The sequence below is a fragment of the Metopolophium dirhodum genome, chromosome 1, assembly GCF_019925205.1.
Source record: "Metopolophium dirhodum isolate CAU chromosome 1, ASM1992520v1, whole genome shotgun sequence".
Taxonomy (NCBI): Eukaryota; Metazoa; Arthropoda; class Insecta; order Hemiptera; family Aphididae; genus Metopolophium; species Metopolophium dirhodum.
Genome location: NC_083560.1, coordinates 124,312,711 through 124,339,481, shown reverse-complemented (window position 1 = coordinate 124,339,481; position 26,771 = coordinate 124,312,711). Strand labels below are relative to the sequence as shown.

Genomic DNA, 26,771 nt, shown 5'->3' with positions numbered 1-26,771 from the left:
GACCACTATAATTTAAAAGCATCATACTAGTATCAAGTATACACCTGAACTACAGTCCCCTTCCCCCCACCAAATTTTAAACGTTATTTACGCCTATGCTTTGCCCCCCACGTCACTGCATTAGGTATATCATTGTAAATAAAATGTGTAGTAAGATTTTTTTCGAAAATTAGTGGTTGGATTCATCAATGAGCATAACTTGCGGCAGATTTATTTACACCTACAATATATCCAGTACAAATTAAAAAAGATCCCATGACATAAAATCTTAAAGCTAATAACAGATTTTGTATAGTTGTCATGGCATTTTTCTGAACAAAAAAAAAATTGCCAAGCATTAAATTAGAATTAATTTGTAAACAATTTATATACAACTAACAACTATGAATGTACATTGTACCTATATATTAGTATATGACCTATTTATTAAATGATATTATAGTGCTAATCATATTTAAAATTATTAAAATTTAATTGTAAGGCATGTTAAACCTACATACTAAAATTATCAATGCTTGTAGCTACCCGGTTACACTATAAGGTTTAATTTAAATATTCATGGTTAGTCATCATCATAAAAAAGTAGGTATTTAATTTTCGAAATTCATTATGTTTATAAGTATAGGTACCTAAGGGATTTAGAATTTAAATTGTAAAATACAAATAGACATTCAAATTGAAAGTAGGTACCTACTAAAATTAACACAATCAATGATAATTATTAAATTAACCAAAAGTTAAAGTTGTTGTGGTTCATTTAACTTTATTGGTTAAACCTGATGGTTAATTTAACTGGAGTTCCAAAAACAGGTTAACTGTGATTAATTGATAACAAAAAACCGACATTATGTGTAGGTACTAATAATTTACTACTATAACTTTAATAGGTAATTATTATATTAACATTGATTTTTAAATTTTGTGAACAACAATTTAGTTCTAGAATATTTCGGATGTAGAACAAGTTTTGTATAGTTAAAATATTTTCTATTCTTTATTATAATTGTTCCAATTGTTGTGAACCCCTGTCTGTATGCTATACGCAGTATAAGATATAGTAATAGTATTATATAGAATAGTGTGTAAGCATATTAATATGTGAACAGGCAGAGTCACACGGGCTAAGGGAATTCGCTGTGTGGACAGTTTTGAGCCCGAGCGAGCCCCTACCGTGTCTCGCTGTCTGTATAAGAGTGAGTGTAGTACTGTCAGACCATCGAGCAGAACCTCTGTTAATCTTTTAAGTCTAATTATTTAAATCTAAGTATTCTGTACAACTGATTATATTAATAAAGTATTAGTGATAACTCCTACACCACGTATTTCTTATTAGCGAACAAACTCGGTTTTGGAGACGTCCATAACACAATAAGCAATAATTATATACTTATTTCTTAATGATATTTGTATATTTTTGTTTGATTTATAATATATTAATATGTACATATATATTTTAATAATTGCAGAACATTTTTATTTTTTTTAACATTGATAAATTTAATGAACACGAATTACTAATAAAATAACTTAATACATATTTTTCCTAATAACCTAATAACCTAAGGAAGTTTTAAAATAATATGAAAACAGTGTCAAATGAAACTTCAAATCATTTTTTAGTTATACTTGTGAACTCGGTTAACATATGTTCAAGATTAATTGGATTAAATACAAGAACCGTGTTATCTCAATTATGAGGATAAAAAATTATGATTTTAGCCTTTAGGTAAATTAAAACATCTTAAATCACTTGTACATCAAATATACTACTAAGCAGTACTGAAAATCTTGATTTACTAGGTTCATATATTTTAATAAATAAAGCATCAACAAATGAAATATTAGAATTTTTAATAAATAGCATTTTGGTTGAAAAAAAAACAAACAGAGAGTTTGGTAGCACTCAAGTTGAAGTGCTATTTCAGCATAAGCCAAATCTATTGCTGTTCCAATGGAATTATTCTATAAATTAGGGAAAATAATAATGATTGATATACAAAATAACTAATTAGCTATTGTGAAAACTGAAAAAAATTCTTTTTAAAATCTTAATACCTATATGTTTATAATATTTTAGCTTCAAATTTTAAATTAATTTTTGTTTAAGCCTAAATGAATAAATATGTTGTTGAGTTTGATCTACTGACAATAAATATGTATATTTATTGATAAAATATGATGCTGATGATACTTTTTATAATATTATTATGATGTCTATTTCAATGTAATTTACTTACTTTATACTTACACTACTTTAATAATATTATTTGTGTCTCTACTATTGCAAAAGTAATCAAAATTAAATCAGATTTATATATAGTGAAATCGTAAGTCTCATTAATTAAGGTTTAGAATGGTTTTTAATAATTATTTAAGGGGGACGGAGACACGGAGTAGCCGAGCGAACTATGGCGTCGGTTACAACATGTACCATTGCCAGTTCGAATCTCAACCACAAACGGCTTTTCTCTCTGGACAGGTAACTGTCAAAAGAGAGGCCACTATCCCATGACCGGGCATGAAATTCAGACATTGAAATTTTGCCAAAACCAAAACACACGTATTTACCAACCTACAGTATCCTCCCCTACAAACAAACAAACAGCTAATGGCCATAGTTGCCGGGCTTAATAATCTATAAAAAAAAAATAATTATTTAACTAATAATAAATTTAGATATGTTGATGAAATTAACTTGATAAATAATGTCAAAACAATTGTTAGAAAATCTTAATTGTATACAAACTGATAAGTTTTCTAATTCTATCTGTTTTTTCATTAAATATTATAAGTACAAGGCTGCATTTTGATGAATTAGTGTTATTTTTAGATTCAAATATTATAACTGGCATTATGATATTATAGTGCTAAGTGAAACCTTAGTAAAGTAATTGTAATTCATTGAAATTATCAATTAAAATAAATTGAAGTACTTTTACTATAATAGGAATTTATAGATCATCAAACGATAATAAAGACCTTTTTTTTAAATATCTTAGAATCGCATCAAAATAATATCAATAAATAGGAGAACTATATTTTATATGGTGATATTAATATTGATATTACTAATAATATTCTATTACTTAAACGATAGATAAATAAAACTATGTAGGGTCGAATATACAGTGTCAGAAGCTTTTGAAGTAAGAACTGGCTTAAAGCAGGGGCCAGGAGATTTAGTATACCCTGCTCTATTTAATATAGCATTGGAAAAATCCATAAGGGAAATGCAAATGGAAACAACTGGAGTACCAATCAGCCAACAACATATACAAGTAAAATGATAATAATGGTATTATTGAGAAAAATTACAAAATTTATTTTAACCATTTGAATAATATACTTTCTAATACTGAAAGTTGGGTTAAGATTACAGAACATACTAATTTATCATCAAATAGTTATAAGATATGTAATGCTAAAAAATTAAAAATTGGATTACTCAGGGTTTAATTGTTTCAATTGGAAATAAAAATAAAATAGCCAAATAAGCTAAAAAATAGACATTTCAATAGAGATTTTAAAATAAAATATACTTATTAGGTACAGAAATTTATTGAACCAATTAATAAAAAGTGCTAAAATCTTGTTATATCATGGTAAAATAACTAAAGCTAGCAAAGATACTAAACAACTGTGGAAAGTAATTAAAAAAATTACTGGTAGAAAATGAAATTAATACATAATATATGAAATACATGATAATACTGGTTACCTGCCTACGTAATAAATTTAATAAATTTTTTTTATAAATCAACTGGTAATAATTAGAAATCTTAATAACAACTGTGAGATAACAGATTCAATTTTTATAAAAGCGGTGTCCATCTTAGAAATAGGATTCTTTTTAAATAAAATAAAAGATCACTCCTCTTTTTTTAAATCCAGATTAACAAATTATATTTTATTAAAAGTTCCTTAAGCTTATCTTTTCAACTTGACAATTGCTTAGGATTGTTCCCTTCTAACTTTAAAAAATGTGTAATTTACCCATTATTTAAGTCAGGTGATCCTACTTATAGTGATAATTGTAGCCCAATATCACTAACTTTGTCTATTTCTAAAATATTTGAAAAATGTATAAAAAAAAAATAGAATATTGGAATTTTTATATAGTTAACATTTTTTTTCAAAAACAATTTGGATTTTATTATTATTTACATATATTTTCACAAGAAAAAAATCCCCAAACTCTCTTAAACATTAAACATGTTGGTAGAAACCCGAAATAAAATAAACGCCATAAATAAAAATTTTTTAAAAAAAACAACAATGCTTCATATATCTTAAGTAACTGTACAATTAATTTAAATTGGCAAAAATAATATTACTATTACTATCAAATATGTCATACATAGTTTATGTGTAATGGATTAAAATTATTTTTTAAAACAATAACAGTCAAATCGCAAATTACACTTAATTATAAAATTTCTTTAACGAACAAGATTAGTTGATTAATAACTTAAGTATTTATTTTGTCATAAATAGTTACAGCAATTAAAAAATTATAACTGAACAATCAGTGGTAGGTAAAAGTGTTCCTTGATAATTTACACTATATTTTAAAAAGTTATAAGAGAAACAATTTAACGAAATGTAAGGTTGTTATAAATATTAACACTTATTAATAATAAAATAATACATTATTTTAAATGGTAATGAAACATATTGAATCACTTAAGTATACATTTTTAAACTTGTAATAGTTGTTCTACAATAGACAGTGTGGCCCAATCTGTATATTTAATTATGTTACGCATTCTACATGTCATATACGTAGTTGAACTCTGTGTGTGAACTTGAATTGACACAAGCTAACTTATACATAGTTTGAATAAACTACAGTTATTTGTTTTATAGTAAACATATGCGTTTAAATTAAAAACATCAATATTGTAACAAAAAAATCTATTTATGGTCATAAGAAATATTAAACTTAAAATGAAGATATTCTAGTATTATACTAATAACAAACTTGTATCCATGAACTAAGATAAACTTAAGATAAACTAAGATTATTTTAGTTCATGCTTGTACCTAATAAATTTTAAATAAACTTGTATTAAACTTATAATTAATTGTAATAAACTCATAATAATTAATTCTATCCAATTATTAAATCTAATTGATAAAAAAAAATATATGGATATATTATTATTAAGTAAATATACATAAAAAACAAATTTCTTATTATTAAATATCCCCTTTAACTACTACCACGACTAAATGATCATCATTTAATGCTTCACTGCTTAAATTTTTTGCACTTTGTTTCAATAATTTAGCTGAATACTCACATGGAGGAAATACATATAATACACCAGCTGTTTCCGGATCTTCACTTATTAATGATATTACCCCAGCAGCCTCTTTTTGTTTTAAATAGGATATTAAATTACGTAACGGTCTAATTTGTACCAATGCATCATTGTTGGAAATCGAGTTAGTAGAAAAAGGCATAGCCAAAAATATAGCATGCTTATCAGCAGTCATACGTTTAGAAACATCTTCCAACTTTGTCTCATCTAAACGCAATCGTTGAGTTATGCGTAATATTGATTTACCATCAAAATCTTTCATCATTGACTTTATGACATTTGTATCACCGGATGTTAAATGGCATTTAGTTGGGAACTGAGAGCTTTTTAACACAAGACTGCCTTGCCATGTATAAGAACATTTACAAGCCAAATGTTCTAGTGTACGAACAGAATCCAAAGGACTTGGAGATTGTATTTCTCCTTCTTCAGAGTCAACATCACTGTCAATCGATTGGTGAAGTGGTGATCGAGAAGAACTAATATCAGAAACAGAATGCTTCTTGAATGATCTATTCTCATGATTGTCAAATTCTCCACTTTCTTCACTATATTCTATACGATCTTTACGATACATTTTAGAACTATACAAAGGATACTCATCATCTGCCCAACTAAATGGATATTCATTTTGTCTTGTTTGTTCTTGTAAATCTCCTGCAGTTGCTGCAACATCATCTTGGGATGACTTTGTTGAATTAGTTAATGTAGGGCTGCCACAAATACTTTTAGCATAATCTGTTCTAAGTTTATGTTCTGGACCTCCTAAAGACACTCCTCTCATTTCGTTGACAGCTACAGTTGCAGCATCAATACATTCAAACTGTATATAGGCATAAATATCACCTTTGACAAATTCAATTTTATTAATAACCCCAAATCTATCAAATTCTTGTTCTAGCTGAGCAAGTGATGTCCAAGGACCCAAACCACCAACCCATATTCGTTGTGAAGGTATAGATTTTCCATAGCCAATTTTACATTGAAATTTGCCTAAATATTGACCAGATAATTCGACTTTTGCTCTATGAGCCATATCTAAATTTTGATAACGAACAAATGCATATGCATTTCCTGTTCCTGGCAATGGACGTTTAATATCTATATCCTCAACAACTCCATATCTACCAAATAAACAATAAAGTTCTTCATCCGTAATAGAAAATTCTAAATTTCCAGCAAACAATGTACGTGTAGCTAACGGGTCGTCTTCTGGTGGAATATGGTGTAAATAGTTGGGAAATTTATCTTTTTTGTCATACATCAGATGAGGATGAATGTATGGTTTAAATGGTAGCATAAGATGTCTTGGTGGGCCATACAATGCATGAATTGGCCCTAAATGAGGATGAATAGGAGCCATATGGTGCAATAACTGTTGTCGAGATATTGGAAGTTCACGTGCATGTAATGGTGGCAAACCTATTTCTCGAAAAACTTGTGGCCGCCGCATGGAGGGAAGAATACCATATGGTATAACCTTTTCATATAACCTATCAATTTGATGTGGTCTATGAACTTCTGTAGAAGCAGGATAGTACCTTTCAACATCTGGAGAAAAATTTCGGGATTGTGAACGTCTAGCTCTCGATGCATGATGATCTCTAGAACCACGACTTTCATATACAGGAGCAACTAAAGCTATTTTATCAAACAAATGTATTCTAGGCTTACTATGTTTGGCATCTTTAGCATCTTTTGAGCTTCTAAAACATACATATGCCATTCTTTCATTTAGTTCATGTGATATTTTAACAGAAAATTCACCAAATTTGCGATATTCTCGATACAAAGTATCTTTAACTTGTTCGTCACTTGCTTTGGGATGTAAAGCACTCACACACAATACTTTATAAGTGGCATGCAATCGATCCAAATCCCTAGATCGGTCAAATTGTTCAATTTCTGAATACCTAGACACTCTAGGATTTTGTGGCATTCGAGCGCTACTACGTACATATTCGGACAACCCTCGCTCATCTGAACTACCATCATACTTATTAACACTGCTATGAAGTTTTTTACGTGGCATAGAAGGAGAAGAATCACCATAAGTTCTGCGTTTCACATTAGTATCAATTTTCACGGTGATATTTTTCGATTTAAAATCTTTTGGAAATCCAAACATTTTGACTGTTGCACAATGAGAACAATTAAAATACCTGGAAATATTCATTATTTAATTAAAATATACTAATACAACGTTATTAAATGAATGATAAAACAAATTATGCATTTTAAATTTAATTTTATAAATATGAAAGGACCACTCACTCATAAAATGTTAAAACAAACACAAGTACACAACAGACAAATTCACGCTGTCAAGGTATTGCGAATCACTAATGCAAAATAAAATTCTAAATCGATTAAATTATTATTTGGAGACGATTTAAACACAAAAATAGTTAAAACTTAAAATAGGTAATCTAAATAATAACTATAACTAAAAATTAAAAAAAAAAAAAATGATAATAAATGGCGGAATACTGCGTAGCCAGACGATTGTGACTTGTGAATCGTGACTCGTAAACAGTAGACTACCAGCAATAGTAGTACCTTTATAAATATTATAATGTAATGGTAGTTGCGGTTCATTGGAAAATTCGTTGCTTATATCACACACGTAATGAAAAAAATAATAACAAGGTGGATTGATAATGATTTGGCATGATGCGGTGATGATATGACGTGATAGTGTGATACCACAGCTGATGACATATCCATTCTCTAGAAGCTGTTGTACTTGGCTAGTATTCATATATTATATATATTATATACCACAGGTATAAACTATTATAATAGTATATATCTGTGCTAGTCACAAAAGTACTACTTTACTACCGTGACTAAATAAATAGTTATTAATATTATTATTACCTAACGTTGTTTTATACACCAGACATGGCCACAGAATCTCAGATTAAATAATTTAAAGCGAAGTTAAGTTTAATTTTATGAGTGCTCCGTGGTGTTATCGATTCTATAGATTGTAGAACTGTTAAGAGAAGTTGTTGGAGTCGATAAATTATATTATTATTTTTTATTCGATTTAATTGCACTGACAAGTTGTCAAGTTTGTCAAGTTGTCAGTGACAACACTCGTGTAAACTCAGTGCGCAATTTCTGCACCACCGATTTTGTGATTGCTCATACTACCAGGTAATAGATCCTATTAACTTTCTTTTTCCACAATAGTGTCAACATTTTGTTTTCTTATTCGATTAAATGACATCTGGGGAACAAATGCAGTTAAGATCACAAGCGATTTACGGTGATTTTATTTTTAAAAATGTTTGTTTTTGCTTATGTAATATGACGGTACTTTCAAAAACAATGTACTTCTTAGTTCTCTGCTCTGAAGTAGTTGAGCAGGACTATATTGTGGCCCACTGATAGGAATATTCCTATATGCTAGCAAATTAAGATTAAGAAAGCGCTATATAAGTATCTTACAAACGCATAACATAGCAAATTATACGCTCAGCAGATCACGTTTAGCTCTGCTTGTTTAAAAATTAGAGTGAATTGACGTCTTATAAAATTTAAAAGTAAGATTATTATCTAGTGAACATTGTAAGTTTTTATTAGGTTTTAATTTTGAAGCAATTTATGAGTATTTTAAAAATCACAAACAATTTACAATTTTAAATACTCATAACTTGCTTTAAAATTAAAATATAAAAAAAAAACCCTAAACTACTGAACAATTCCTTAAGGCCCAAACTCTATTACCACCTCTCTGGTTTTAGTATATAATTTTAATATTTAAATCCACCTAGGACCTGGAGTAGTAATCAACAACCACTAAATAGCTTTTCCCTCAAAGTCTGCTACCTAAATCTATAGCAATTTTATAAAACGGAATGTCTGTGATCTTATAAGATAACGTTGGTACTCTAATTTTTGAACTGCTTAATTTCAAGGAAAAATTGTATTTAATTTTCTATTTGTTAATTTATACTAGAATAATAAAATAATGTCTTAGCTCTTGTATTTGTCTTAGTGATCCCAAAGTAAGTTTCATGTAATTTGATAATAACTATATAATTTATTAGTTTTTTTGGAATCAAAAATCTAGTTTGGTAATATTAAATTCTTCTATTATTTATTGTTTTTATTTTCTCAATTTCTAGTAATGTTTCAGTTCAACATCCTCCTTCATTATCTTTAGCAAACTTTTTTTACAATACTCAACTACTCAATACTACTTAACTTTTCCAATAGCTCTTTTTAAACTCTTATTCCTTTAAATTATTTAAATCTAAACTCATCTCATAGACCATATGAATTATGTCTGCTAGAATTTAGGACCAGTATTAGGTACTTATCATTATAAAATTGCTGCTGTTAAGGTCAGTAATACCATATAAAATGACCTGGTAAATAGGTAATGTAACTCTATCTTGTATATTAGAAGTTTTAGTCTTAGAATTTTTAAACAATTATTGGGTATTTTATGAATATCTTTATACATTATTGTAACAAGAGGTTGCTGGTCAGTGTATATCTTGATTTGTTGACCATTAATTAACGAATGAAATTTTGTGCAAGCAAATGATATTGCCAGCATTTATTTTACTACCTAGGCATAAGCAACCTCTGTCTCAATCAAAAATCTTGAAGCAAAATAAATGGGACTCTTCATCTGTAATATACAATAAACACATCACTTTTTCAGATACATCACATTCCATTTCTAAAGCCAATTTGCTATCAACATTTTTTAATATAGATATTTTACCAAAGGTCAATTTGCACTGTTTATTCAGTTTCAAGCATTTTTTTTTCATTAATTCCCTAAATGGGGTAACAATTTCTGACAAATTTAGTATAAAGATTTTAGATAGTTTATCATACCTAGAAACGATTTAAGTTCTTTTTTACTTTTACGTTAATTTATTCCTGAAGTATTATTCTTTTTCCTTATTACTTTTTCCGGATCAGGAGTATGTTGGACTTCACTAACACAGTATTTAAATGTTCTAACATTAAATGTACGAACATTTCATATTGCCTTTTATATTATCATACCCAAACGGTGTCTACGGAGATCGAAACCGGTTTAACCGGTTTTCTGAAAAACCGGTTGAACCGCGTTTTTTCATATTTTAACATCGTAACCGGAACAGAAACCAAAAACTTTAAAAAACTGTCAACATACCCCATACCGAAACCATAGAATTGAAAAACTGTTCTTAAAATTCAAAACTTATATCGGTTTCTTCGAATTTGGAATTTTATAAAGTTAATTCCTATATTATTTATAATTCTAGTTAAAATGAGTATTTGTATGCGAAGAAAATATTATGTTTGAATCTCGAATCACTGAGTATTACGAAATACTATTAGGTAATACGAATATTGTTCTATTTATATTTTATATTATTACTAGATTCATTGATTCAAAATTAAAATACAAATATTACAATTATTATTTTGTTCGCCCTTATGCGATCATGCACATCTATCATAAGCATAAATAGTGTTTAAAATTTGGGGGGGGGGGGGCGCTGACATCAGGTCTTGACTTGATACTCTTAGTTAGGTTAGGTTAAATCATTTGTTTTTTTTGAGGGGGCTATAAAAATTCAGGGGGTGAAATCCCTATGTACGTCTATGACGTCTGTATTGTTTTGGAAGTATTTGTGCATATATTATGATTACTAATTGTTAATGTTATTGCAAATGTTTCGTATTCGACGGATCCGTTCCGCAGTCATCAATCGCTTATGTTATTATCATCATTCTCCTCAGTGTGTCCATGAATTAAAAATGTGTGTACCAAATCTTATAACGTGTATTTGAATTTGAATCTTAACAGCAATCTTTTTAAATAACAATATTTTCAATAGTCCAATACACTTTTTTAGTATCCGTATAAATTAATTTTCAAAATCATATGCATTAATCATATAACAAGATATCTGAGATTTATTATATCAAGTGTGATGTTATTGTAAATTGCAATTAAATATTAATGTAATCGAATAATGATCTCAACTATATTATATTGTATGCAAAAGTAAGCATAACATATTAAAGTTAACAACAGGAAATTAGTTCTGCTGGACGTAAATTTGCTATATTGTATGTACCTACACTAATTATACAAATCGGACATATATTAGAGCTTTAGGCTCAGCCCTTAATAAATAATAGATATTAAAAATTGGGTCTGCAGTTATTAAGTACAGGGAAATAAAATCCAAATTGGAAAAAACCGTTCCAAAAATCAAAACCCAACATTTTCAAAAACCGCTTTTGATAGGTACCAATAAATTTAAAAAACCATCTTTTAAACCGAAACCAAAAACAAAAAATTTAAAAAACCAATCTTAAAACCTAAACCAAAACCAGAAAATGTAGAAAACCATTCTCAAAAATCGAAACCGTAACCGTTAAAATTTGAAACGGGATCCTGTTTGTCTGTATGCCCTTTATGCATTTCTAAACGATTGTAACAATTTTGATAACAATTTTCGTCTGTGTTTGAGTGGTTCCCGGGATAATTTAGATTCACAATTGAATTTGGTATAGGTTCCGGGAGATGCTCAAACAGGGATTTTGATATTTACGATGGGAATTTTTGTTTATAAATGGTTGCTTTTGGTAATAGGAGAAATAATTAGTAGAAATTAGTATTTTATTTGTATATTGGTTGCAATTTGTTTATCGGACAGATCAGGTACAATAATGCATCAAATTTCATTTTCCATTGCACATTACCTACCAAGGTGGCCGGGTTGCATTTATTGCAGAGACTTAAACCCAAAAGGAGTTGAACAATCTAAATCACAATTTTTAAGAGTTGTTATTTTTTACGGGCAACAAAATATGTTCAGCTAACATTTAAATATTTTTAAAATGTTTTTGTATGTTTTTTTGCCATTATAAAATATATGACTCATATAGAAGAGAATGATAATATGTCAATATGGTATTCACCGCCACGGTCGTGTTGCGAGCTAAGAAAAAAAATATAGCAGCGGCACGACAGTGTATATTATCTCGAAGCAGGAGTTGCTCATTAAACAGTGTACATTTCAGTGTTTTTTTAATGAGAAATTATAATGAAATCTGGAATCACGGCGGCCGCATCAGCTCGCGTTGTCGTGCCAACTGGTCCCCCCCACTCCATTTCGTATATGTAGCACATTTTATCATTGCTGTTTCAGAACTTCACGTATTTATTATTAGTATCATTTCGTTATATCAACTATTGCTTCAATAAATCACCTCATACCTTAAATTTGTTATGTTCTTAGATGCGGAACGAGAAAGCTAGTGGGTTTACAATGAAGTTTTTTTTTTTTTATCCTGTATACAAAATTTCTACCAGAAAGAATGATTCGATTTCAAAATATATTACCTTATATTTTAGCAAATTGGATCAAGATGGTACTTTAGATTTATTAGATCATTTTTCGATTTTCTCAATAGTTATTGAATACCACGGGAAAAACCACCGACAAATTACGAATAACCGCTAAAAATGGGATTTTAATTTCTAACGCTTTGTTTATCACCATAGAAACGAATAAAAAGTTATAATATTATAATATTAATTCAACTTACAGGATAAAATAAATAATAACAATATAAAATATTCAGACTGACAAACCGTCTCAGCTCAGAATCGTTTTTCTTATACAATGATATTATATCATTGAATTCAAGTTTAATACAATCCATTATACATTGACCCACTTGTAACCTCGACAGCAGAGCGACATCCACTTATCCGCTTTTTTTTAAATATAATCTCTTAAATTGTAATTATTGCTAGTATACTAATACTAGAATATTAGTGTGTTATACTGTTATTCATTTTGTATGGGGGGGGGGGGGGGGGGGTGCTAAGTCACACAATACAATATGTCTTTAAATTACACTGGTTGTTAGTTATTACTGTGTTTGTACCTCACGTACAATAATATATTATTGGCATTATTTAATTATGTATAAATATGTCAACTTAAGTGTACAAACAAAGAATAACAAATAAGGAAAAGTATTTATTGAATAAAAGAAGAAACTTAGTAGTGATAAAATAAATTTCCCAAAAAACTGTTGTCTCAACAATTTTTTAAATTGGTGATATCTCTTAATTGGTGATTATATCACAACAAAACACTTTGTGTTAAACTCCGTGTAAAAAACAGCTATGTCAAAAAAATTGATCTTTAAGCACTACCCTGTGTGCAAATCGATCAACATTACATCTCGGAGAGGATAATTTTATCTCTCAAACCTAACATTGCTTGTATAACTTCTATGATTAATTTAATAGATATTATATATGAAAACATTCAGCCTTGTATGAACATGTGACATTCAATTTGTATCAGCTTAAAGAAGTTCTGATTCTAATCCCTATTGGAAGTTGATAAAATGAAGTTAAAAACATAACGTATATTTTAAGTTGTAGAGATATTAAGTTGATTTCAATATCAAATAAAACTTCTATGCGAGTATTAATAAAATAATAATGAAAACTATATAATATATACATAAATAAATGAAAAAAATTATGATATATGATATATATATATATCATATATATTATATAGGTACATCTATACTAATGATATGGCCAATAATATAATATCTATTTATAACGTTATAAATACAATTAGTATTAGATGTGATAATAATAATTCACTTGAAAATTAATTAAGATATTTAATATCTAAATACCATGTTTCCCATAGTTTTATAAATAAACTCTTAATTGTATTAAGATCTGCAGGTCTAAAATTACCTTAAGATGTAAGAACTCTATTAAAAACTCCTCGTGCACACAAAATTGTTAATATACATCCTGGATCTTATATTCATATTGGAATTGAGTTTTTGATATGACCAATTTTAGAAGCGTATTATAATCAACTTCATGATATTTCATTAATAAAATTAAGTTTAAATATTGATGGACTACCACTGACAAAAAGTTCTAAATCAAGTTTCTGGCCTATTTTAATTTTATTTGTTGACATTCTTGAGCTATCACAAAAATGTTTACCTGTTGGTATTTACCATGGTCAGTATAAAAAACCCACATCAATATTTGAATTTTTAAATCCGTTTATTAATGAAATGCAATTTATCAAGACTAATAAAAATAAAAAAATAAAGTATTTAGTTTTGATATTAGCCAAGTAATTTGTGATAGTCCCGCTAAGGCCTTTATACTTAACGTTAAGCAGCACAATGCGTATCACAGTTGTAGAAGAAGGAACTTTTTTAAATAATCGTATGTCATATTCAGGTATAAATTCCAAATTACGAACAAATGTATTATTTCGTAGTAAAAAGGATGAAGACTATCATAAAGGCATTAGTCCTTTAGAAATGTTTCTTGATTTAAACATAACAGATGCTGTAGTGTTAGAATATATGCATTGTGTATGCCTAGGTGTGATGAAGCGATTACTATTATTTTGGAAAAAAGGAAAAAAACTACACGTTTTATTAACGATGATATTGCTAATGAGACATCAACAGATCTTATACGTTTTAAATTATTTTTCAAAAAAATTTAGCCGTTTACCTCGTTCATTAGAAGAGCTCGAGTTCCGGAAAGCCACAGAATTTTGCTCATTTTTACTTAATTCTGGCCCGATTGTACTCAAAGGAAAACTAAAAAAGTCATTATACAAACATTTTATATTGCTACACTGTTCAATCCGAATACTTATGTCGGATGAAACATGTATCACCTACAATGAATTAGCCAATAGTTTATTAAGACAATTTGTTACTCAATATTCAAATCTATACCGGGAGGAATATATAACTTATAATGTACATGGCTTAATATATTTAGCTCAATTTGTAAAATTTCATGGTTCGTTAGATAAATTTAGCGCTTTTAAATTTGAAAACTGTTTACAAAGTACTTAAAAAAATTGTAGATTTCCTCTTCAAGATGTGTATAATAGATTAATAGAATATAAAAATATTGATATTGCTCCTTTTGTGAATTACCCGATTTTAAAAAAAGAAATTGCTTATCCCTTGTTGTACAGTGATCCCACTGATACGTTGTATGAAGCAATAGTTTTAGAAAAATGGATTATAAGTACTGTGAATAATAAAAATATATATTTTATGTTAAAAAAATAAAAATGTTATTTGTATAAAAAAGATTATAAGAAAGGCAATTGGAAATATAATTTTAGAAGTTGTTAAGTTTAACTCAATGCCAATGTTTAATGATCCATTTAATTCTAGTTTGATTGGTGATTTTTATGTAGATTTATCTAGTCAAAGCATTTCTTTTTTTATTAATTTATGTGATATAAAGTATAAATGTTTGTTTATTAATGTCTGAAATTTAAAAGCTATTTCAATAACTTATGTACATAATGATAATTAAAAATTAAATTTTTTTTTTATTAAAAAGCTATTTTTTTTTATTTTTTTATTCTCATGTAAAATTCTTAATGAAAAACTAATATGATGGATGTATTGATATGCAATAAAGTGTACATAGGTATTTATAGTAGATACAAGGTAGAATATATGTATGTATAGGTGCAATTTTTAATGTGGAAACAGATTATATAGGTTTCTATCCTTTAATAGGTATGACGTGTACATAGTACACATGTGATTAATAATTAATTAATTAGCTATACAAATATACCAATTTATTATTGATAACTTAAATTATTATTATTTTGCAATAAATTAGAGATCAAACGTTTAAAAATTGCATTCTAGTTCGGCCAAAAAATGTAAGAGGCTCACTCAGGTATAGTTACAAAATTGGTAATTTTTCCTGAAGGAAGACTGACCTACACAAAAATTTTAATTTTCATTATATTTTCAAGTACAGAGGGTGTATGCCCCTCGACCCCACCTTTAATTACACCACTGTACTCAGGGCTACCCACCTTGACTATAGTGAGAGAAATCTATATTGTGAGGTGTAGCAAATAATATGAAATTTCCACTTCCGTAAGAAGGTTATTCAATGTAGATATACTAACTATTAACTTCCATAGTATAAATATAGTTATGCCTATTATAACGCATAGATGTTAGTTAACTTATATGCGAGGTTGTATGACCAAATACAATTATCATGCGTAATTATAAATGTTACATAAAATAGAAGTTGTGTGCGATGTTCAAATTAATAACATCACTCAACCTGGTGTTTGGCGTATCAAATACATTCATAGTTAATAAGAATTATTTTCTAACTTCGCAACACTAAAAAGGCAGTCTATGTAACCTCTATGTTTTTGATAGTTGTACACAGGGTATAAATATGTGATATAAATAAATGTAAGTAGGTAAATTGATAAAGTACATTTATTTTGTTTCAATAATTTATAGTATTTACTTGGCGAGAATTATATACTTTATATTATGACACAGCACACGAAATAACGTGAACAAAATAAACAAAAGACATTAGAAGTTCATTAGAATTTATAATATTGTAATGGACATTTCTACGCAAAATAATTTCTCGTCAAGTAAATAAATTATTGAAACAAAATAAATGTATTTTAATTCAATTTACTTAGCATTTATTTATGATATCACATTTTATAGTGCTTAAAGATCTGGTATTTTATTTAGTCGTTTTTTACACGGTGTTCGACGTTGTGATACAACAAAATAACCAACTAATGTTATGGGTACCTAGACATTTATATAGATTTGCCTGGCGACTGGCGAGTGTATATACTATATGGCGTTTTCCAAACTAGAAAAGTCTCCAAATCATGGTAAGAAGCTAATGTAATTGAAATCCAAAAACCAGGTAAACCAGAGAGCCAAATGGTCCAAAAAACTACCGTTCAATATCACTCCTTTCCGTTAAGTCCAAATTAATGGAAAGAATAATCTTAAGAGGACGTCACACCCGTACGACATAGATAAAACGCGTTTACGCAGTCTGAGTAGAACTCGCTCAATTTTGGTGTTCGAATAAAAACACCAATTACAAAATTAAAAGATGATAATATTTTGGAGGGCAAGACATTAAGTTATTTTGAAAAAATTAAAATTTTGTGAAGTTATAGGTATGTTGAAATGTTTAATATTTCTAAACGATATGATGAACGTTCTATTGGGTATAATGGAAAAACGCAACGACATGCCGTCATAAATATTGTTACAATTCAATTTTATAATAGGTACCTATATTTTACTCTACAACCAAAATTTAGCGATTTATACTCAGACAGCGTATACGCGTTTTGTCTATATCAGACGTGTGAAAATTTCTGCAATTCTATATATTGTCTATATAGACTGTGACAACACATGCGGGTGTGACGTCCTCTTAAAGCGCATTGAACTATAGGTAGTGAAGAATGCCTAACTCATGATCTCTGTTTGATCACCTCCACGGGTTGGATTTACCCTTTTTAAATCTTCTCACCACAGGTCTAATCTATCTCTGTACCATATTTTATCGCAATTTATTGGTCCAGCCGTTTAGAAATGCATAAAGAACACACACACACACATTCATATTTATATATTTACTAGCTTACCCCGTGCACTTTGTTGCCCGTTAAATGTACCAACTCTATATGACTCAAACTTTGTTCAATTCGTTATTTAAAATTCGGTGTGTGATGTTCAAAACTTATTTTGACTTTTCTGTTGCCCAGAGTAAAAATTCTGGTTCGGAGCAGTATAATTATATTATCAGGTAGGTGGTAGAACGCAGACCCCGTGCGGCCGTGCTGTTCGTACGTAAGTGTATGATTACTCAAGAGTATTAAAGTTATACCAAGTTTGTTGTTTTTACTTGATTCCACCTATGGTGGATTAATATAATCAATTAATACAAAATCCTAACATAACATAACCTTACTAAAATCCAATGAATAAAAAAAAAACCAATTTTAACACTTTTTAAATTAGCCTATTTTCTTCCCAGGGGTAAAATGGTGGCAGGGACGATCTCAAAAAAAAATCATGGGGGGGGGGGGGGGTGTAATCTTCAAAATTGCCAACTAGAATTTTAAATTCAAATTTTTGATAACTATTAACTATTAAGTTATTTTTAGTTACATGCTATAAATTTATAATCTCTTTATTACCTTATGTTTCAATTTTTAGTTTAAATTAAATTTTAAATTGAAACTTAGAAATACCTAACTCATTATTTTTAATTTATATCAGAATGTAATAACGTCAACAAACATATGAGATAGGTAATGATTATAATTCATCACTTATTATTATTGTTGCCAAATCATTATCTACATTATAAGAATCGTTCTCTTCTATCATAAATTCATAACCTTTATAAATGTAAAATAATCTTAATAATTGTATTTGCATAAAATGTAGGTACCTAATTATTTACCAATGGTTTTAATCTAGTTATTAAAAAATATGATTCAATTTAATAAAAAATATTAGATTCTGAGTGAAACAAGATATGTATAATATTTTTAAAATCTATATTTAATCTATACAAATATAATCTATATTTCGTATATTATAAAAGTGATAAATCGTATTATGTAGATATAAGATATTTTAAGTCTTGAAGTAAACAGGGTAGGTTTTAAATGAAATTACAATTTGTAACTCGTGGTACTTTCTAAGCCTTGTACCGGAAAATAACTCGCGAAGCAGTTAGCACAATTATTAAAATACCGAATAAGGTGTACAACAGACTGTTGTCAACTACAGTTGTACAGACGTCAAACATACACATTATATACGATACAAGATAATCTGTAATCTTCGTCTGTTGAGTGTTTCTTCGATTTGCAATTAGGTATCGCGTATTTTGGATATTCCAAAAAAAAAAAAGGTATAGGTACATGATAACGTATTATATAATATTATAATCGCCCACCTCAACCGTCGCCGCATGCTTAGATCATATACTATGGATGTAGATACACTAGATACAGCGTATGACTTTGTCGCCTATATTATAGCGACGAGTCACCAAATAGGTGATCGATTTGAGCAAGCGCAATACAACTCCTCGCATAATTATCAATAGTTACAAAATGTACAAAATGTTTTATAGTACAAATTCAATAATTTATCAAATTTATACAAAATTTTGTATATTTACACATTCACCATTAAATATTCCAATGAATAAATTTTTTTCTATTACTTTTTTGATATGATCGTATTGGTTAGGTAAGCAGGTCTTATTTATAATTATTAGGGGAAAAAGATATAGAAATATGGACTTTTGGCCAGCTATTTTAGATTTTAAGACACTGTGAGTCCGCTAAGAAAGGATTTTTGGAAATTCAACCACTTAAGGGGAAAATAAGGGGTTGTAAGAATACAATAGTGGCGCCATCTATCAAGCAATATCTAATTCAATTATACAATATTGGTTTTAAAATACAAAACGCACGTACTTGATATAATATGGATAATTGGTTTCTTTAATGGTCTAGATGAGCAATAAGAAAGGATTTTCTGATATTCATATTTTAAAGAGGTGGTCAAACAGGGATCTTAAAATTCACCGCGGTGGAAATTACTACTTTTTTTTTGTTTATGGTTGCCTTTAGTTGCAGGTTATATAAGTAAACGAATTATTTCACGAAGCTAGTTACAATAAATTACGCCGATTTGTCCGTAAAAATAAAAAGAAATAAATTAAAACAAAATAACCCCCAAAATATATTAATATATTAAATACTCCTAAAAATTCGGGATGATCAACTATGACTTCAATACTATTTTAGGTACACTGTATAAACATTTTTTTTTAAACTATAAAGATATACTAATATAGTAATATAGGTTTTATTTTGTCACCCACCCTGCTGTGTCCGCAGACCGCAATCTACCACAGGTAGATTGCTTACCTGATAATATACTGTTCACATAACCATAAGTAAGTCGGGATAGCTAAAAATTAAAATTAAATATGATTTTGCTTCCATGTGCACAGCAAATTATACCCAAAAGGAGTTAATTAATCAACATTTTTTCCCGGGCAAGGCCGGGTTATTCAGCTATAGTTAAAGATAAACTACTGCTAAGATTCTTGGAAACGTACATAACATTTTATTTCAAAACAACAAAATCACAAACAATTAAACCAGCGGTGTCATTACTCATTTCACATATTATGAGGTATGCAGGTATGCTTACACAGATTGTATTTTGGCCTGACTATAACATAATTTGCGCTAAATAAAAAATATTTTTTTTTTTTAATTGGTCTTAAGTATCCGCAATTATATATAAATATAAAAAAAATGTTATATATTTAGAAATATTTGAATAGTTGACACATTTTAAAAACATATCAATTTTGGGGTTTTTGAAAATAACAATATGATATAAAAATAAAAATAAAAATATAAATAATAAAGTAGGTTTTATATTCTAACAAAGCAAAATTGTACATTGATTTAAGATTTTAAAAGAAAAATTATACATGTGTAGTTGAATCATTTTCTAAGTGCACCACAGGTTACACTTGATATTAGTTTTTAGAAATAGGTACCTACTTATCAACAAAATTTTTGATTTTTAGTTTAAATGTTTTCAGGCATGGCAAGATACAAAAATAACTGCTAAAAATAAAGCTTCAGCCATAAAACTGTATAGAAATGATACTGGGGGTGGACCTCCATACAACATAGTAATGTCCGAGGCACAGGCAAATGCAATGTTGATGATTAGTGGTATCATTGGAATAAGTGGCCATACAAATTCGTAAGAATCAATTTGTGAAATGGTCTATGATACTTCTTCGGCTCAAGGTAAATCAATATTTACAAATTTTCAATTACTTATACAGTGTATTTGAAATTAATTAATTACATGTTTGCAAAGATTTTGGCAGTACACAAATGTAACCTCATTGTAATTGTAACTTCTTTCTCATTGTAAGGATGTATTTGACGCACAATAAATAAAAAATATAGATATAAGTCTCCATTCTTATGTTTACAAATAACATATTATCTATTAAAACTACTTAAAAAATTTGCTTGATACTAAGACCATAGGCACAATAGTTAGAGATGTTCTGAGTAGAAAATCTGGTATTACACCGGGTACTGAGTACTGGCCGAGTAAAATTTGTTATACTAACCGGGTATCGAGTATTGGCTGAGTAGAAATGTAAATACAAAATGGGTATTATACTACTATCAAAGTACCATGTATCAACTATATGAACATTAGACAGTAAACACGAGATTTATTTTTGTAATTCGTACAAAAAAAACATGATTTATTTATAATCAGTTTGGCTATTGTAAATATGTTCAGTTTTTCCAATATGTACCAAAATTAAATTATAATTTATTACCCTAGAATTTTAGATTTTTCCCGTTATATTAATGAGTATGCATATATTTATAAATAGATTTTCAGCGTTTCCCATTGGATATGAGTCGAGTAAAAATGTAGTATTACGCCGGGTACCGAGTAAGAGCCGAGTCTTAAATATGATATCGAGTACCCGGCCATCGAGTAATTTCCGGGTACCCGGAACATCTCTACTATAGTGTACATTTTTTAGGCGGACGAACCTCAAATACATTATTGAATTAGAGAGACATGGCAGAAATTTAGGGATCAAATACCCTGATCCCTAAACCATCCCTATTTGTGCCAATGAGTAGGAAATTATTTTAAATTTTATACATTACTCCACTAATCATTATAATATGCGTTTTAAAGGATAACTATTTTAAATTTGAAAGAATATTAGTTCTATTTATTTCTTTATTTTTGTTAACAATGAGACTAATGTTTATGCCCCTTCGCCCCCTACCCCATTGAGAACGCTCCTGAGTTCAGTAATGTCGTGTTTGCACCTTATTCATTTTTTTTTATTTTGATGAAAGGTATGTGGCATGTTGTATTTGTTTTAAGATAAAATAACGAACATTGTACCAAACGCCGCCGATGAGTTACATCCGTCTGATTGTACGTCTACTACGGCAGAGAAAATATTATGTAATATAAATCAATAGTAAAATATTATAGAACAATTAATTTCGCGGGCGATGAGTGAAAGGGTAAACCTCCACCACCCCACAATGAAAACACCATGTAACCATCCAATGCCACACCCACTCAACACTACCACCCTCTAATCTCTTTTCCGTGCTATCACCGAATATAATCAATAATCTGCGACGCGGACCGCGGACGCTTTTCGTCACCATGGCATCGAGATACCGTGTTTGTCGAGTGTGGAGCACTAAAGATGTAGTATAGTGCCTTAAAGTCCCTTAATAGTGCCTTATCGATTGGCTTCAACGTTAAAAACCAAAGACATTACATAACGATATGGACTGATCGTAGAGAGAGAAGCTTGGGAAAAATACAGTTGTTAGAAAAAGATAGCATACGTCTTGGAAGACTGCTATCATTATAATTATTATTATATACGGCTATTGGCCTTTTCTTTCCATCTCTTCTTTTTGTTTATAATTTTTGCTCTAGACACTGTTTGGCATTGTATGTGGTGCACACTCCGTATATTAAAATTTAAAATACTTTTGCATCAAACCGCTGGCGATCAACGCGTTGTTACTTGTTGTATCACTTACTTGTTGACTTAAGTCTTGAGAACGTGCTTTTCTTTTTTGAAACCGGCAAAAGATTTTGACAAACTCTCAAGTTAAACCTATCACGATACGACTTTTTGACATCAAACTCCCAAACTACGTATGTAACTACGGTGCTGGCGAAATAATATTAATTTGTTTCACTGTCGGTAATTGAATGCTATAGGTAGGTAATAATAACATAATAATACATTATACTGACTATATTATTTTAATACTATAGGTAATTGATATTAGAAATATTAGAAACCTACTAAATATTTTTTATAGCAATATTGTTGAAATATTTTTATTCTCTAGATCAATATGAATACCCTGAATACCATTGAGACACTTTTTGAATTATCATTGAATCAGTTATGCAAAACCATGAATGAAGATACACTGCAGTATGTGTTGAAATCGTCAACTCCAACAATCTGTATGGAAATCATCTGGAAGGTTCAAAATGATTTTGTACGTGCATGAAATTATATTTTGCCAAAAGTAAACATGTACATTTTTTTTATAGGTCTTAGGTTTAAAATTATATGATGCTAATGAGAATGCAGTAAAATCAGGATTCGATATTGTTCAAATGGATTTCGAACCTCTACAATGTTGTATGTCTCTTGATATAATCAATCCTGAGATTTTTGAACACTTTGCCACTAATCAACAAGTACTTATCTTTAATATTTTTTTCTTTATAGTACCATGGTGATTACAGTGGTGGTAAAATAGGGGGGGGGGGGGTGAGGGGAATAGATCAATAGAACAAAAAAATTGTTTGGAAATTGTTACCAATCTAATATATTTTATTTCATGATAACTTAAAGTTTAGTTATTAAATTAATAATAAATATTTTAATATTTTAAACCGACTACTTTCAGATAAGATAAATTATCCATCCACTTTTAGATCATAGATAGTTTTTTCATGATAGACACTGCCAAGAAGTCTGGTTTTTAAATATTAAAAATTGCAAAAAAACATAAATAGCTATAACATGCAATGCAATTTATTATTTAGAAAATTTTTCTCATTAATTAAAAATTAAAAGTAAGAATAAAAAAAATCATGTTACAAAAGTACATTCAATTCCAAGGAATATGTTAATTATTGACTTAAAATATAAGGTTAATATTATACTGAGTAAAATAATTTTTCCAATTAACTTCAAATATAATTTTGTTTGAAATTAATATATTTTAAATTTTTATTAAAATTATAATAATATATAATAAGCTATTTTCCCTAAATTTGAAATAAACCACCTAACACTAGCAGCAGCGCAATAACTATTCCCATTATCATCAGTTTAAAGAGAAAAAATATGCTACACTTAATCTACTAGCGATCCTGGTGTTATCATTCAAAACTGACTAGGCGGCCAGATTATAAGATACACCGCCTAGTCAATTCTGGATAATAACACCAGGATCGTAGATTAAGTGTAGCATATTTTGTACCACAGTGAGCATAGCGTAGCATAGTATCTATAGTATTCATAACTTCATAAGCAATGCTAATATTTACTAAACTTTTGTATAGTTTTATTATTTTATTTTTTAGTCATAAGTAGTACATAACTGATTGGTAACACACAGTGGTACGTGAAAATAAAAGTTTGAGAACCTCTGATCTAGCCCTTAGAAGAGGAAAATATAAATGACAAAATATTTACCTATGTTAGCAATTATGATTGAATTATAAAAGTATATTATATTACAATAATTAGTAATTAGTAAATCAGTTAGTTTTTTATTATTTTTGTAAAACCTAAGAAAATATGCACATTATTGATAAGACACTTTAAATAGTTAAAATAGCACTGTTTGGATATTTTATAATTTGAATTATGTTAATTGTGTTTGTATTGGTTTTTAAGAATTAAAATTCATTGTTTTAGATGGCTTTGATGGTATAGAAAGAATAAACCAAAATGAAATAATAAAGCAGTTCTTTTTGGAAATAGTTGAGATTGCCTTTTCTAATGCATTACAAGTTTCTTTACATTCACTTGGAGAAAACAACCTGCTTACAGCAAAAATATATGATTATCCAGGAACCATTTATATTTATCAGGAAAAATATACTGTAATATTTAAAATTTTGTTCTCTTAATTAATCAATTTGTTATACTTATGACAACAATATTGTTAATGTTTATAGGAATCCAAAGAAATGTATTTAAAAGAGATTGAAATCATAAAATCAATTTTAGGAACAAACAATGTAGAATTTGCTAATTCTATAGTACACTTGACTAATTTGTTCATACATTACCTGTATAAATTCCAAGAGGTTGAATTACTTTTATTGCTAACAATTAACATTTGTAAGTTACAATAATTTAATCGATATCATATAATTGTTAAAAGTACCAAATTGTATTATAAAGAACCAAATTATTTTAATATACCTAGATGCAAGTATCTTTGATGGACCAATCAGAGAGTTTGGGACTGGCATAGAAAGATTGATTTACACTTATAAAGAATTTAACAATATGGAGAGGTTTAATTTTTACACTAATTATTTGGCAACTATTAATGCAAGATATGGCAATTGGTTTCATGCGTTGCAATATGAAATATCTGAAGAAAACTGTACAAACACCAATTTAAGTTTGGAAAAGTTGAAATGCATATTAAATGGATGCAGTTGTGGCCAGTAATACATTTAAGAAGAAAAATAATTTTAAAAATTAAGTTGAATTATAAGGATGAAAACATTTTTTACTTTTCCAAATATAATGGAAATATTTTTTTATTTAATGAAACTTAAATATGAGCAAACTCTATCTAGTAATATTCTCTATCACAGTGATTAAGACCTATTTAATAACATTATTTTATTTTAATCACTTGTAATCTGAATTTGTGTTCTCAATTATTTTATAGTGATTAAATATAAGGTTAAGTTAGTCTAGAACTATGTTTAAAATTTTTATATCTCCAATTTTTGAATATAATATAAATTTTAAATAATTTTTTTTTTTTTAAATAAATATAAATAATAAATAATTATAAAATGTGCGGCTTTTGGATATAACAATTTTGAAAAGTGTGTGGTTTTGTCCTGTATTTTATCACGTCTACGGTTTTTGGAGTCAACGATAATATTACAGACTGTTAATGTAGTTATTTTGTTTAAAAAATAAAAATAAAAAAATTATTAATGAATAAATAGTTTTAAATTACAATTATGTTTATAATTTTAAAAACTTTTTTTAACTGAATTTTGTATAGTTTTACTATTTTATGTTATAATTTAATCCAGTTAAAAGCAAGCAACAATTTATTTACAATTTGACAATTTATTGATGTTGTTATATGGCTATATTATGTACTATACATACTATAGTCGGGAGAATGAAAAGTGGCCGCTGACGCGCGCACTTCTGCTGGTGAATTGTATGATGGTTTCATAAAATAAAGAGCATGCATTTTAAAATGTATTAGATATAGATACAATTACCTAATACAAATGTATTAGAATGATATTATATACGAGGTTTAGAACCCCTGTTTTTGAAGAAAACAAGGTTGCTATCACATCGCCTATCCCATCTCATATATTATACTATCATGCAAATATTCTCCATATCATATTATCCTATTTGATAATTGTACATATGCTACAGATTGTAAATTCTCTATTTTAATAATAATAAAAAAAACTGATTTCATTAAAATTGGTGTAATTAACTAATTGATGAACAGAAGTTTCATTATTGAAAATGTGAACAATTTTTTTACTTTGCAATTTAAGTTGTAATTTAGAAGATTAATATTCAAATTTAAATGGTTAATAATTCCACTTATATTGTAGACTAATGTTCCAGTTTCATTAGAAAAATATCCAAATATTCAATTACATACAAATGTGTGTTATTAACAA

At 28.4% G+C, this 26,771-nt stretch overlaps 2 protein-coding genes across 2 annotated transcripts; one reads left to right on the top strand and one right to left on the bottom strand.

The window, feature by feature from the left end:
* Positions 1–4,238: 4,238 nt before the first annotated feature.
* On the bottom strand, positions 4,239–7,815 carry LOC132934564 (RNA-binding protein spenito-like). Its single transcript, XM_061000880.1, has 2 exons — positions 7,599–7,815; positions 4,239–7,486 (listed from the first exon to the last, which is right to left on the bottom strand). Exon 2 carries the CDS (start codon positions 7,450–7,452, stop codon positions 5,200–5,202), a length of 2,253 nt encoding a protein of 750 aa, XP_060856863.1. The 5' UTR covers positions 7,453–7,486; positions 7,599–7,815; the 3' UTR covers positions 4,239–5,199.
* A 13,192-nt stretch (positions 7,816–21,007) lies between these two features.
* LOC132953619 (uncharacterized) lies at positions 21,008–25,820 on the top strand. Its single transcript, XM_061025995.1, has 7 exons — positions 21,008–21,061; positions 23,186–23,326; positions 23,397–23,546; positions 23,787–23,829; positions 24,778–24,965; positions 25,041–25,206; positions 25,295–25,820. Exons 1-7 carry the CDS (start codon positions 21,041–21,043, stop codon positions 25,543–25,545), a joined length of 960 nt encoding a protein of 319 aa, XP_060881978.1. The 5' UTR covers positions 21,008–21,040; the 3' UTR covers positions 25,546–25,820.
* Positions 25,821–26,771: the final 951 nt, after the last annotated feature.

What these genes read in the sequence shown, in the direction of transcription:
- LOC132934564 (XM_061000880.1), bottom strand. Translation starts at nt 7,452, where the DNA reads ATGTTTGGATTTCCAAAAGATTTTAAATCGAAAAATATCACCGTGAAA.
- LOC132953619 (XM_061025995.1), top strand. Translation starts at nt 21,041, where the DNA reads ATGATACTTCTTCGGCTCAAG. An exon ending in TGATACTTCTTCGGCTCAAG is followed by an intron (nt 21,062 to 23,185) that starts GTAAATCAATAT and finishes TTTATTCTCTAG; the next exon opens with ATCAATATGAATACCCTGAA. An exon ending in ACTTTGCCACTAATCAACAA is followed by an intron (nt 23,547 to 23,786) that starts GTACTTATCTTT and finishes ATCCACTTTTAG; the next exon opens with ATCATAGATAGTTTTTTCAT.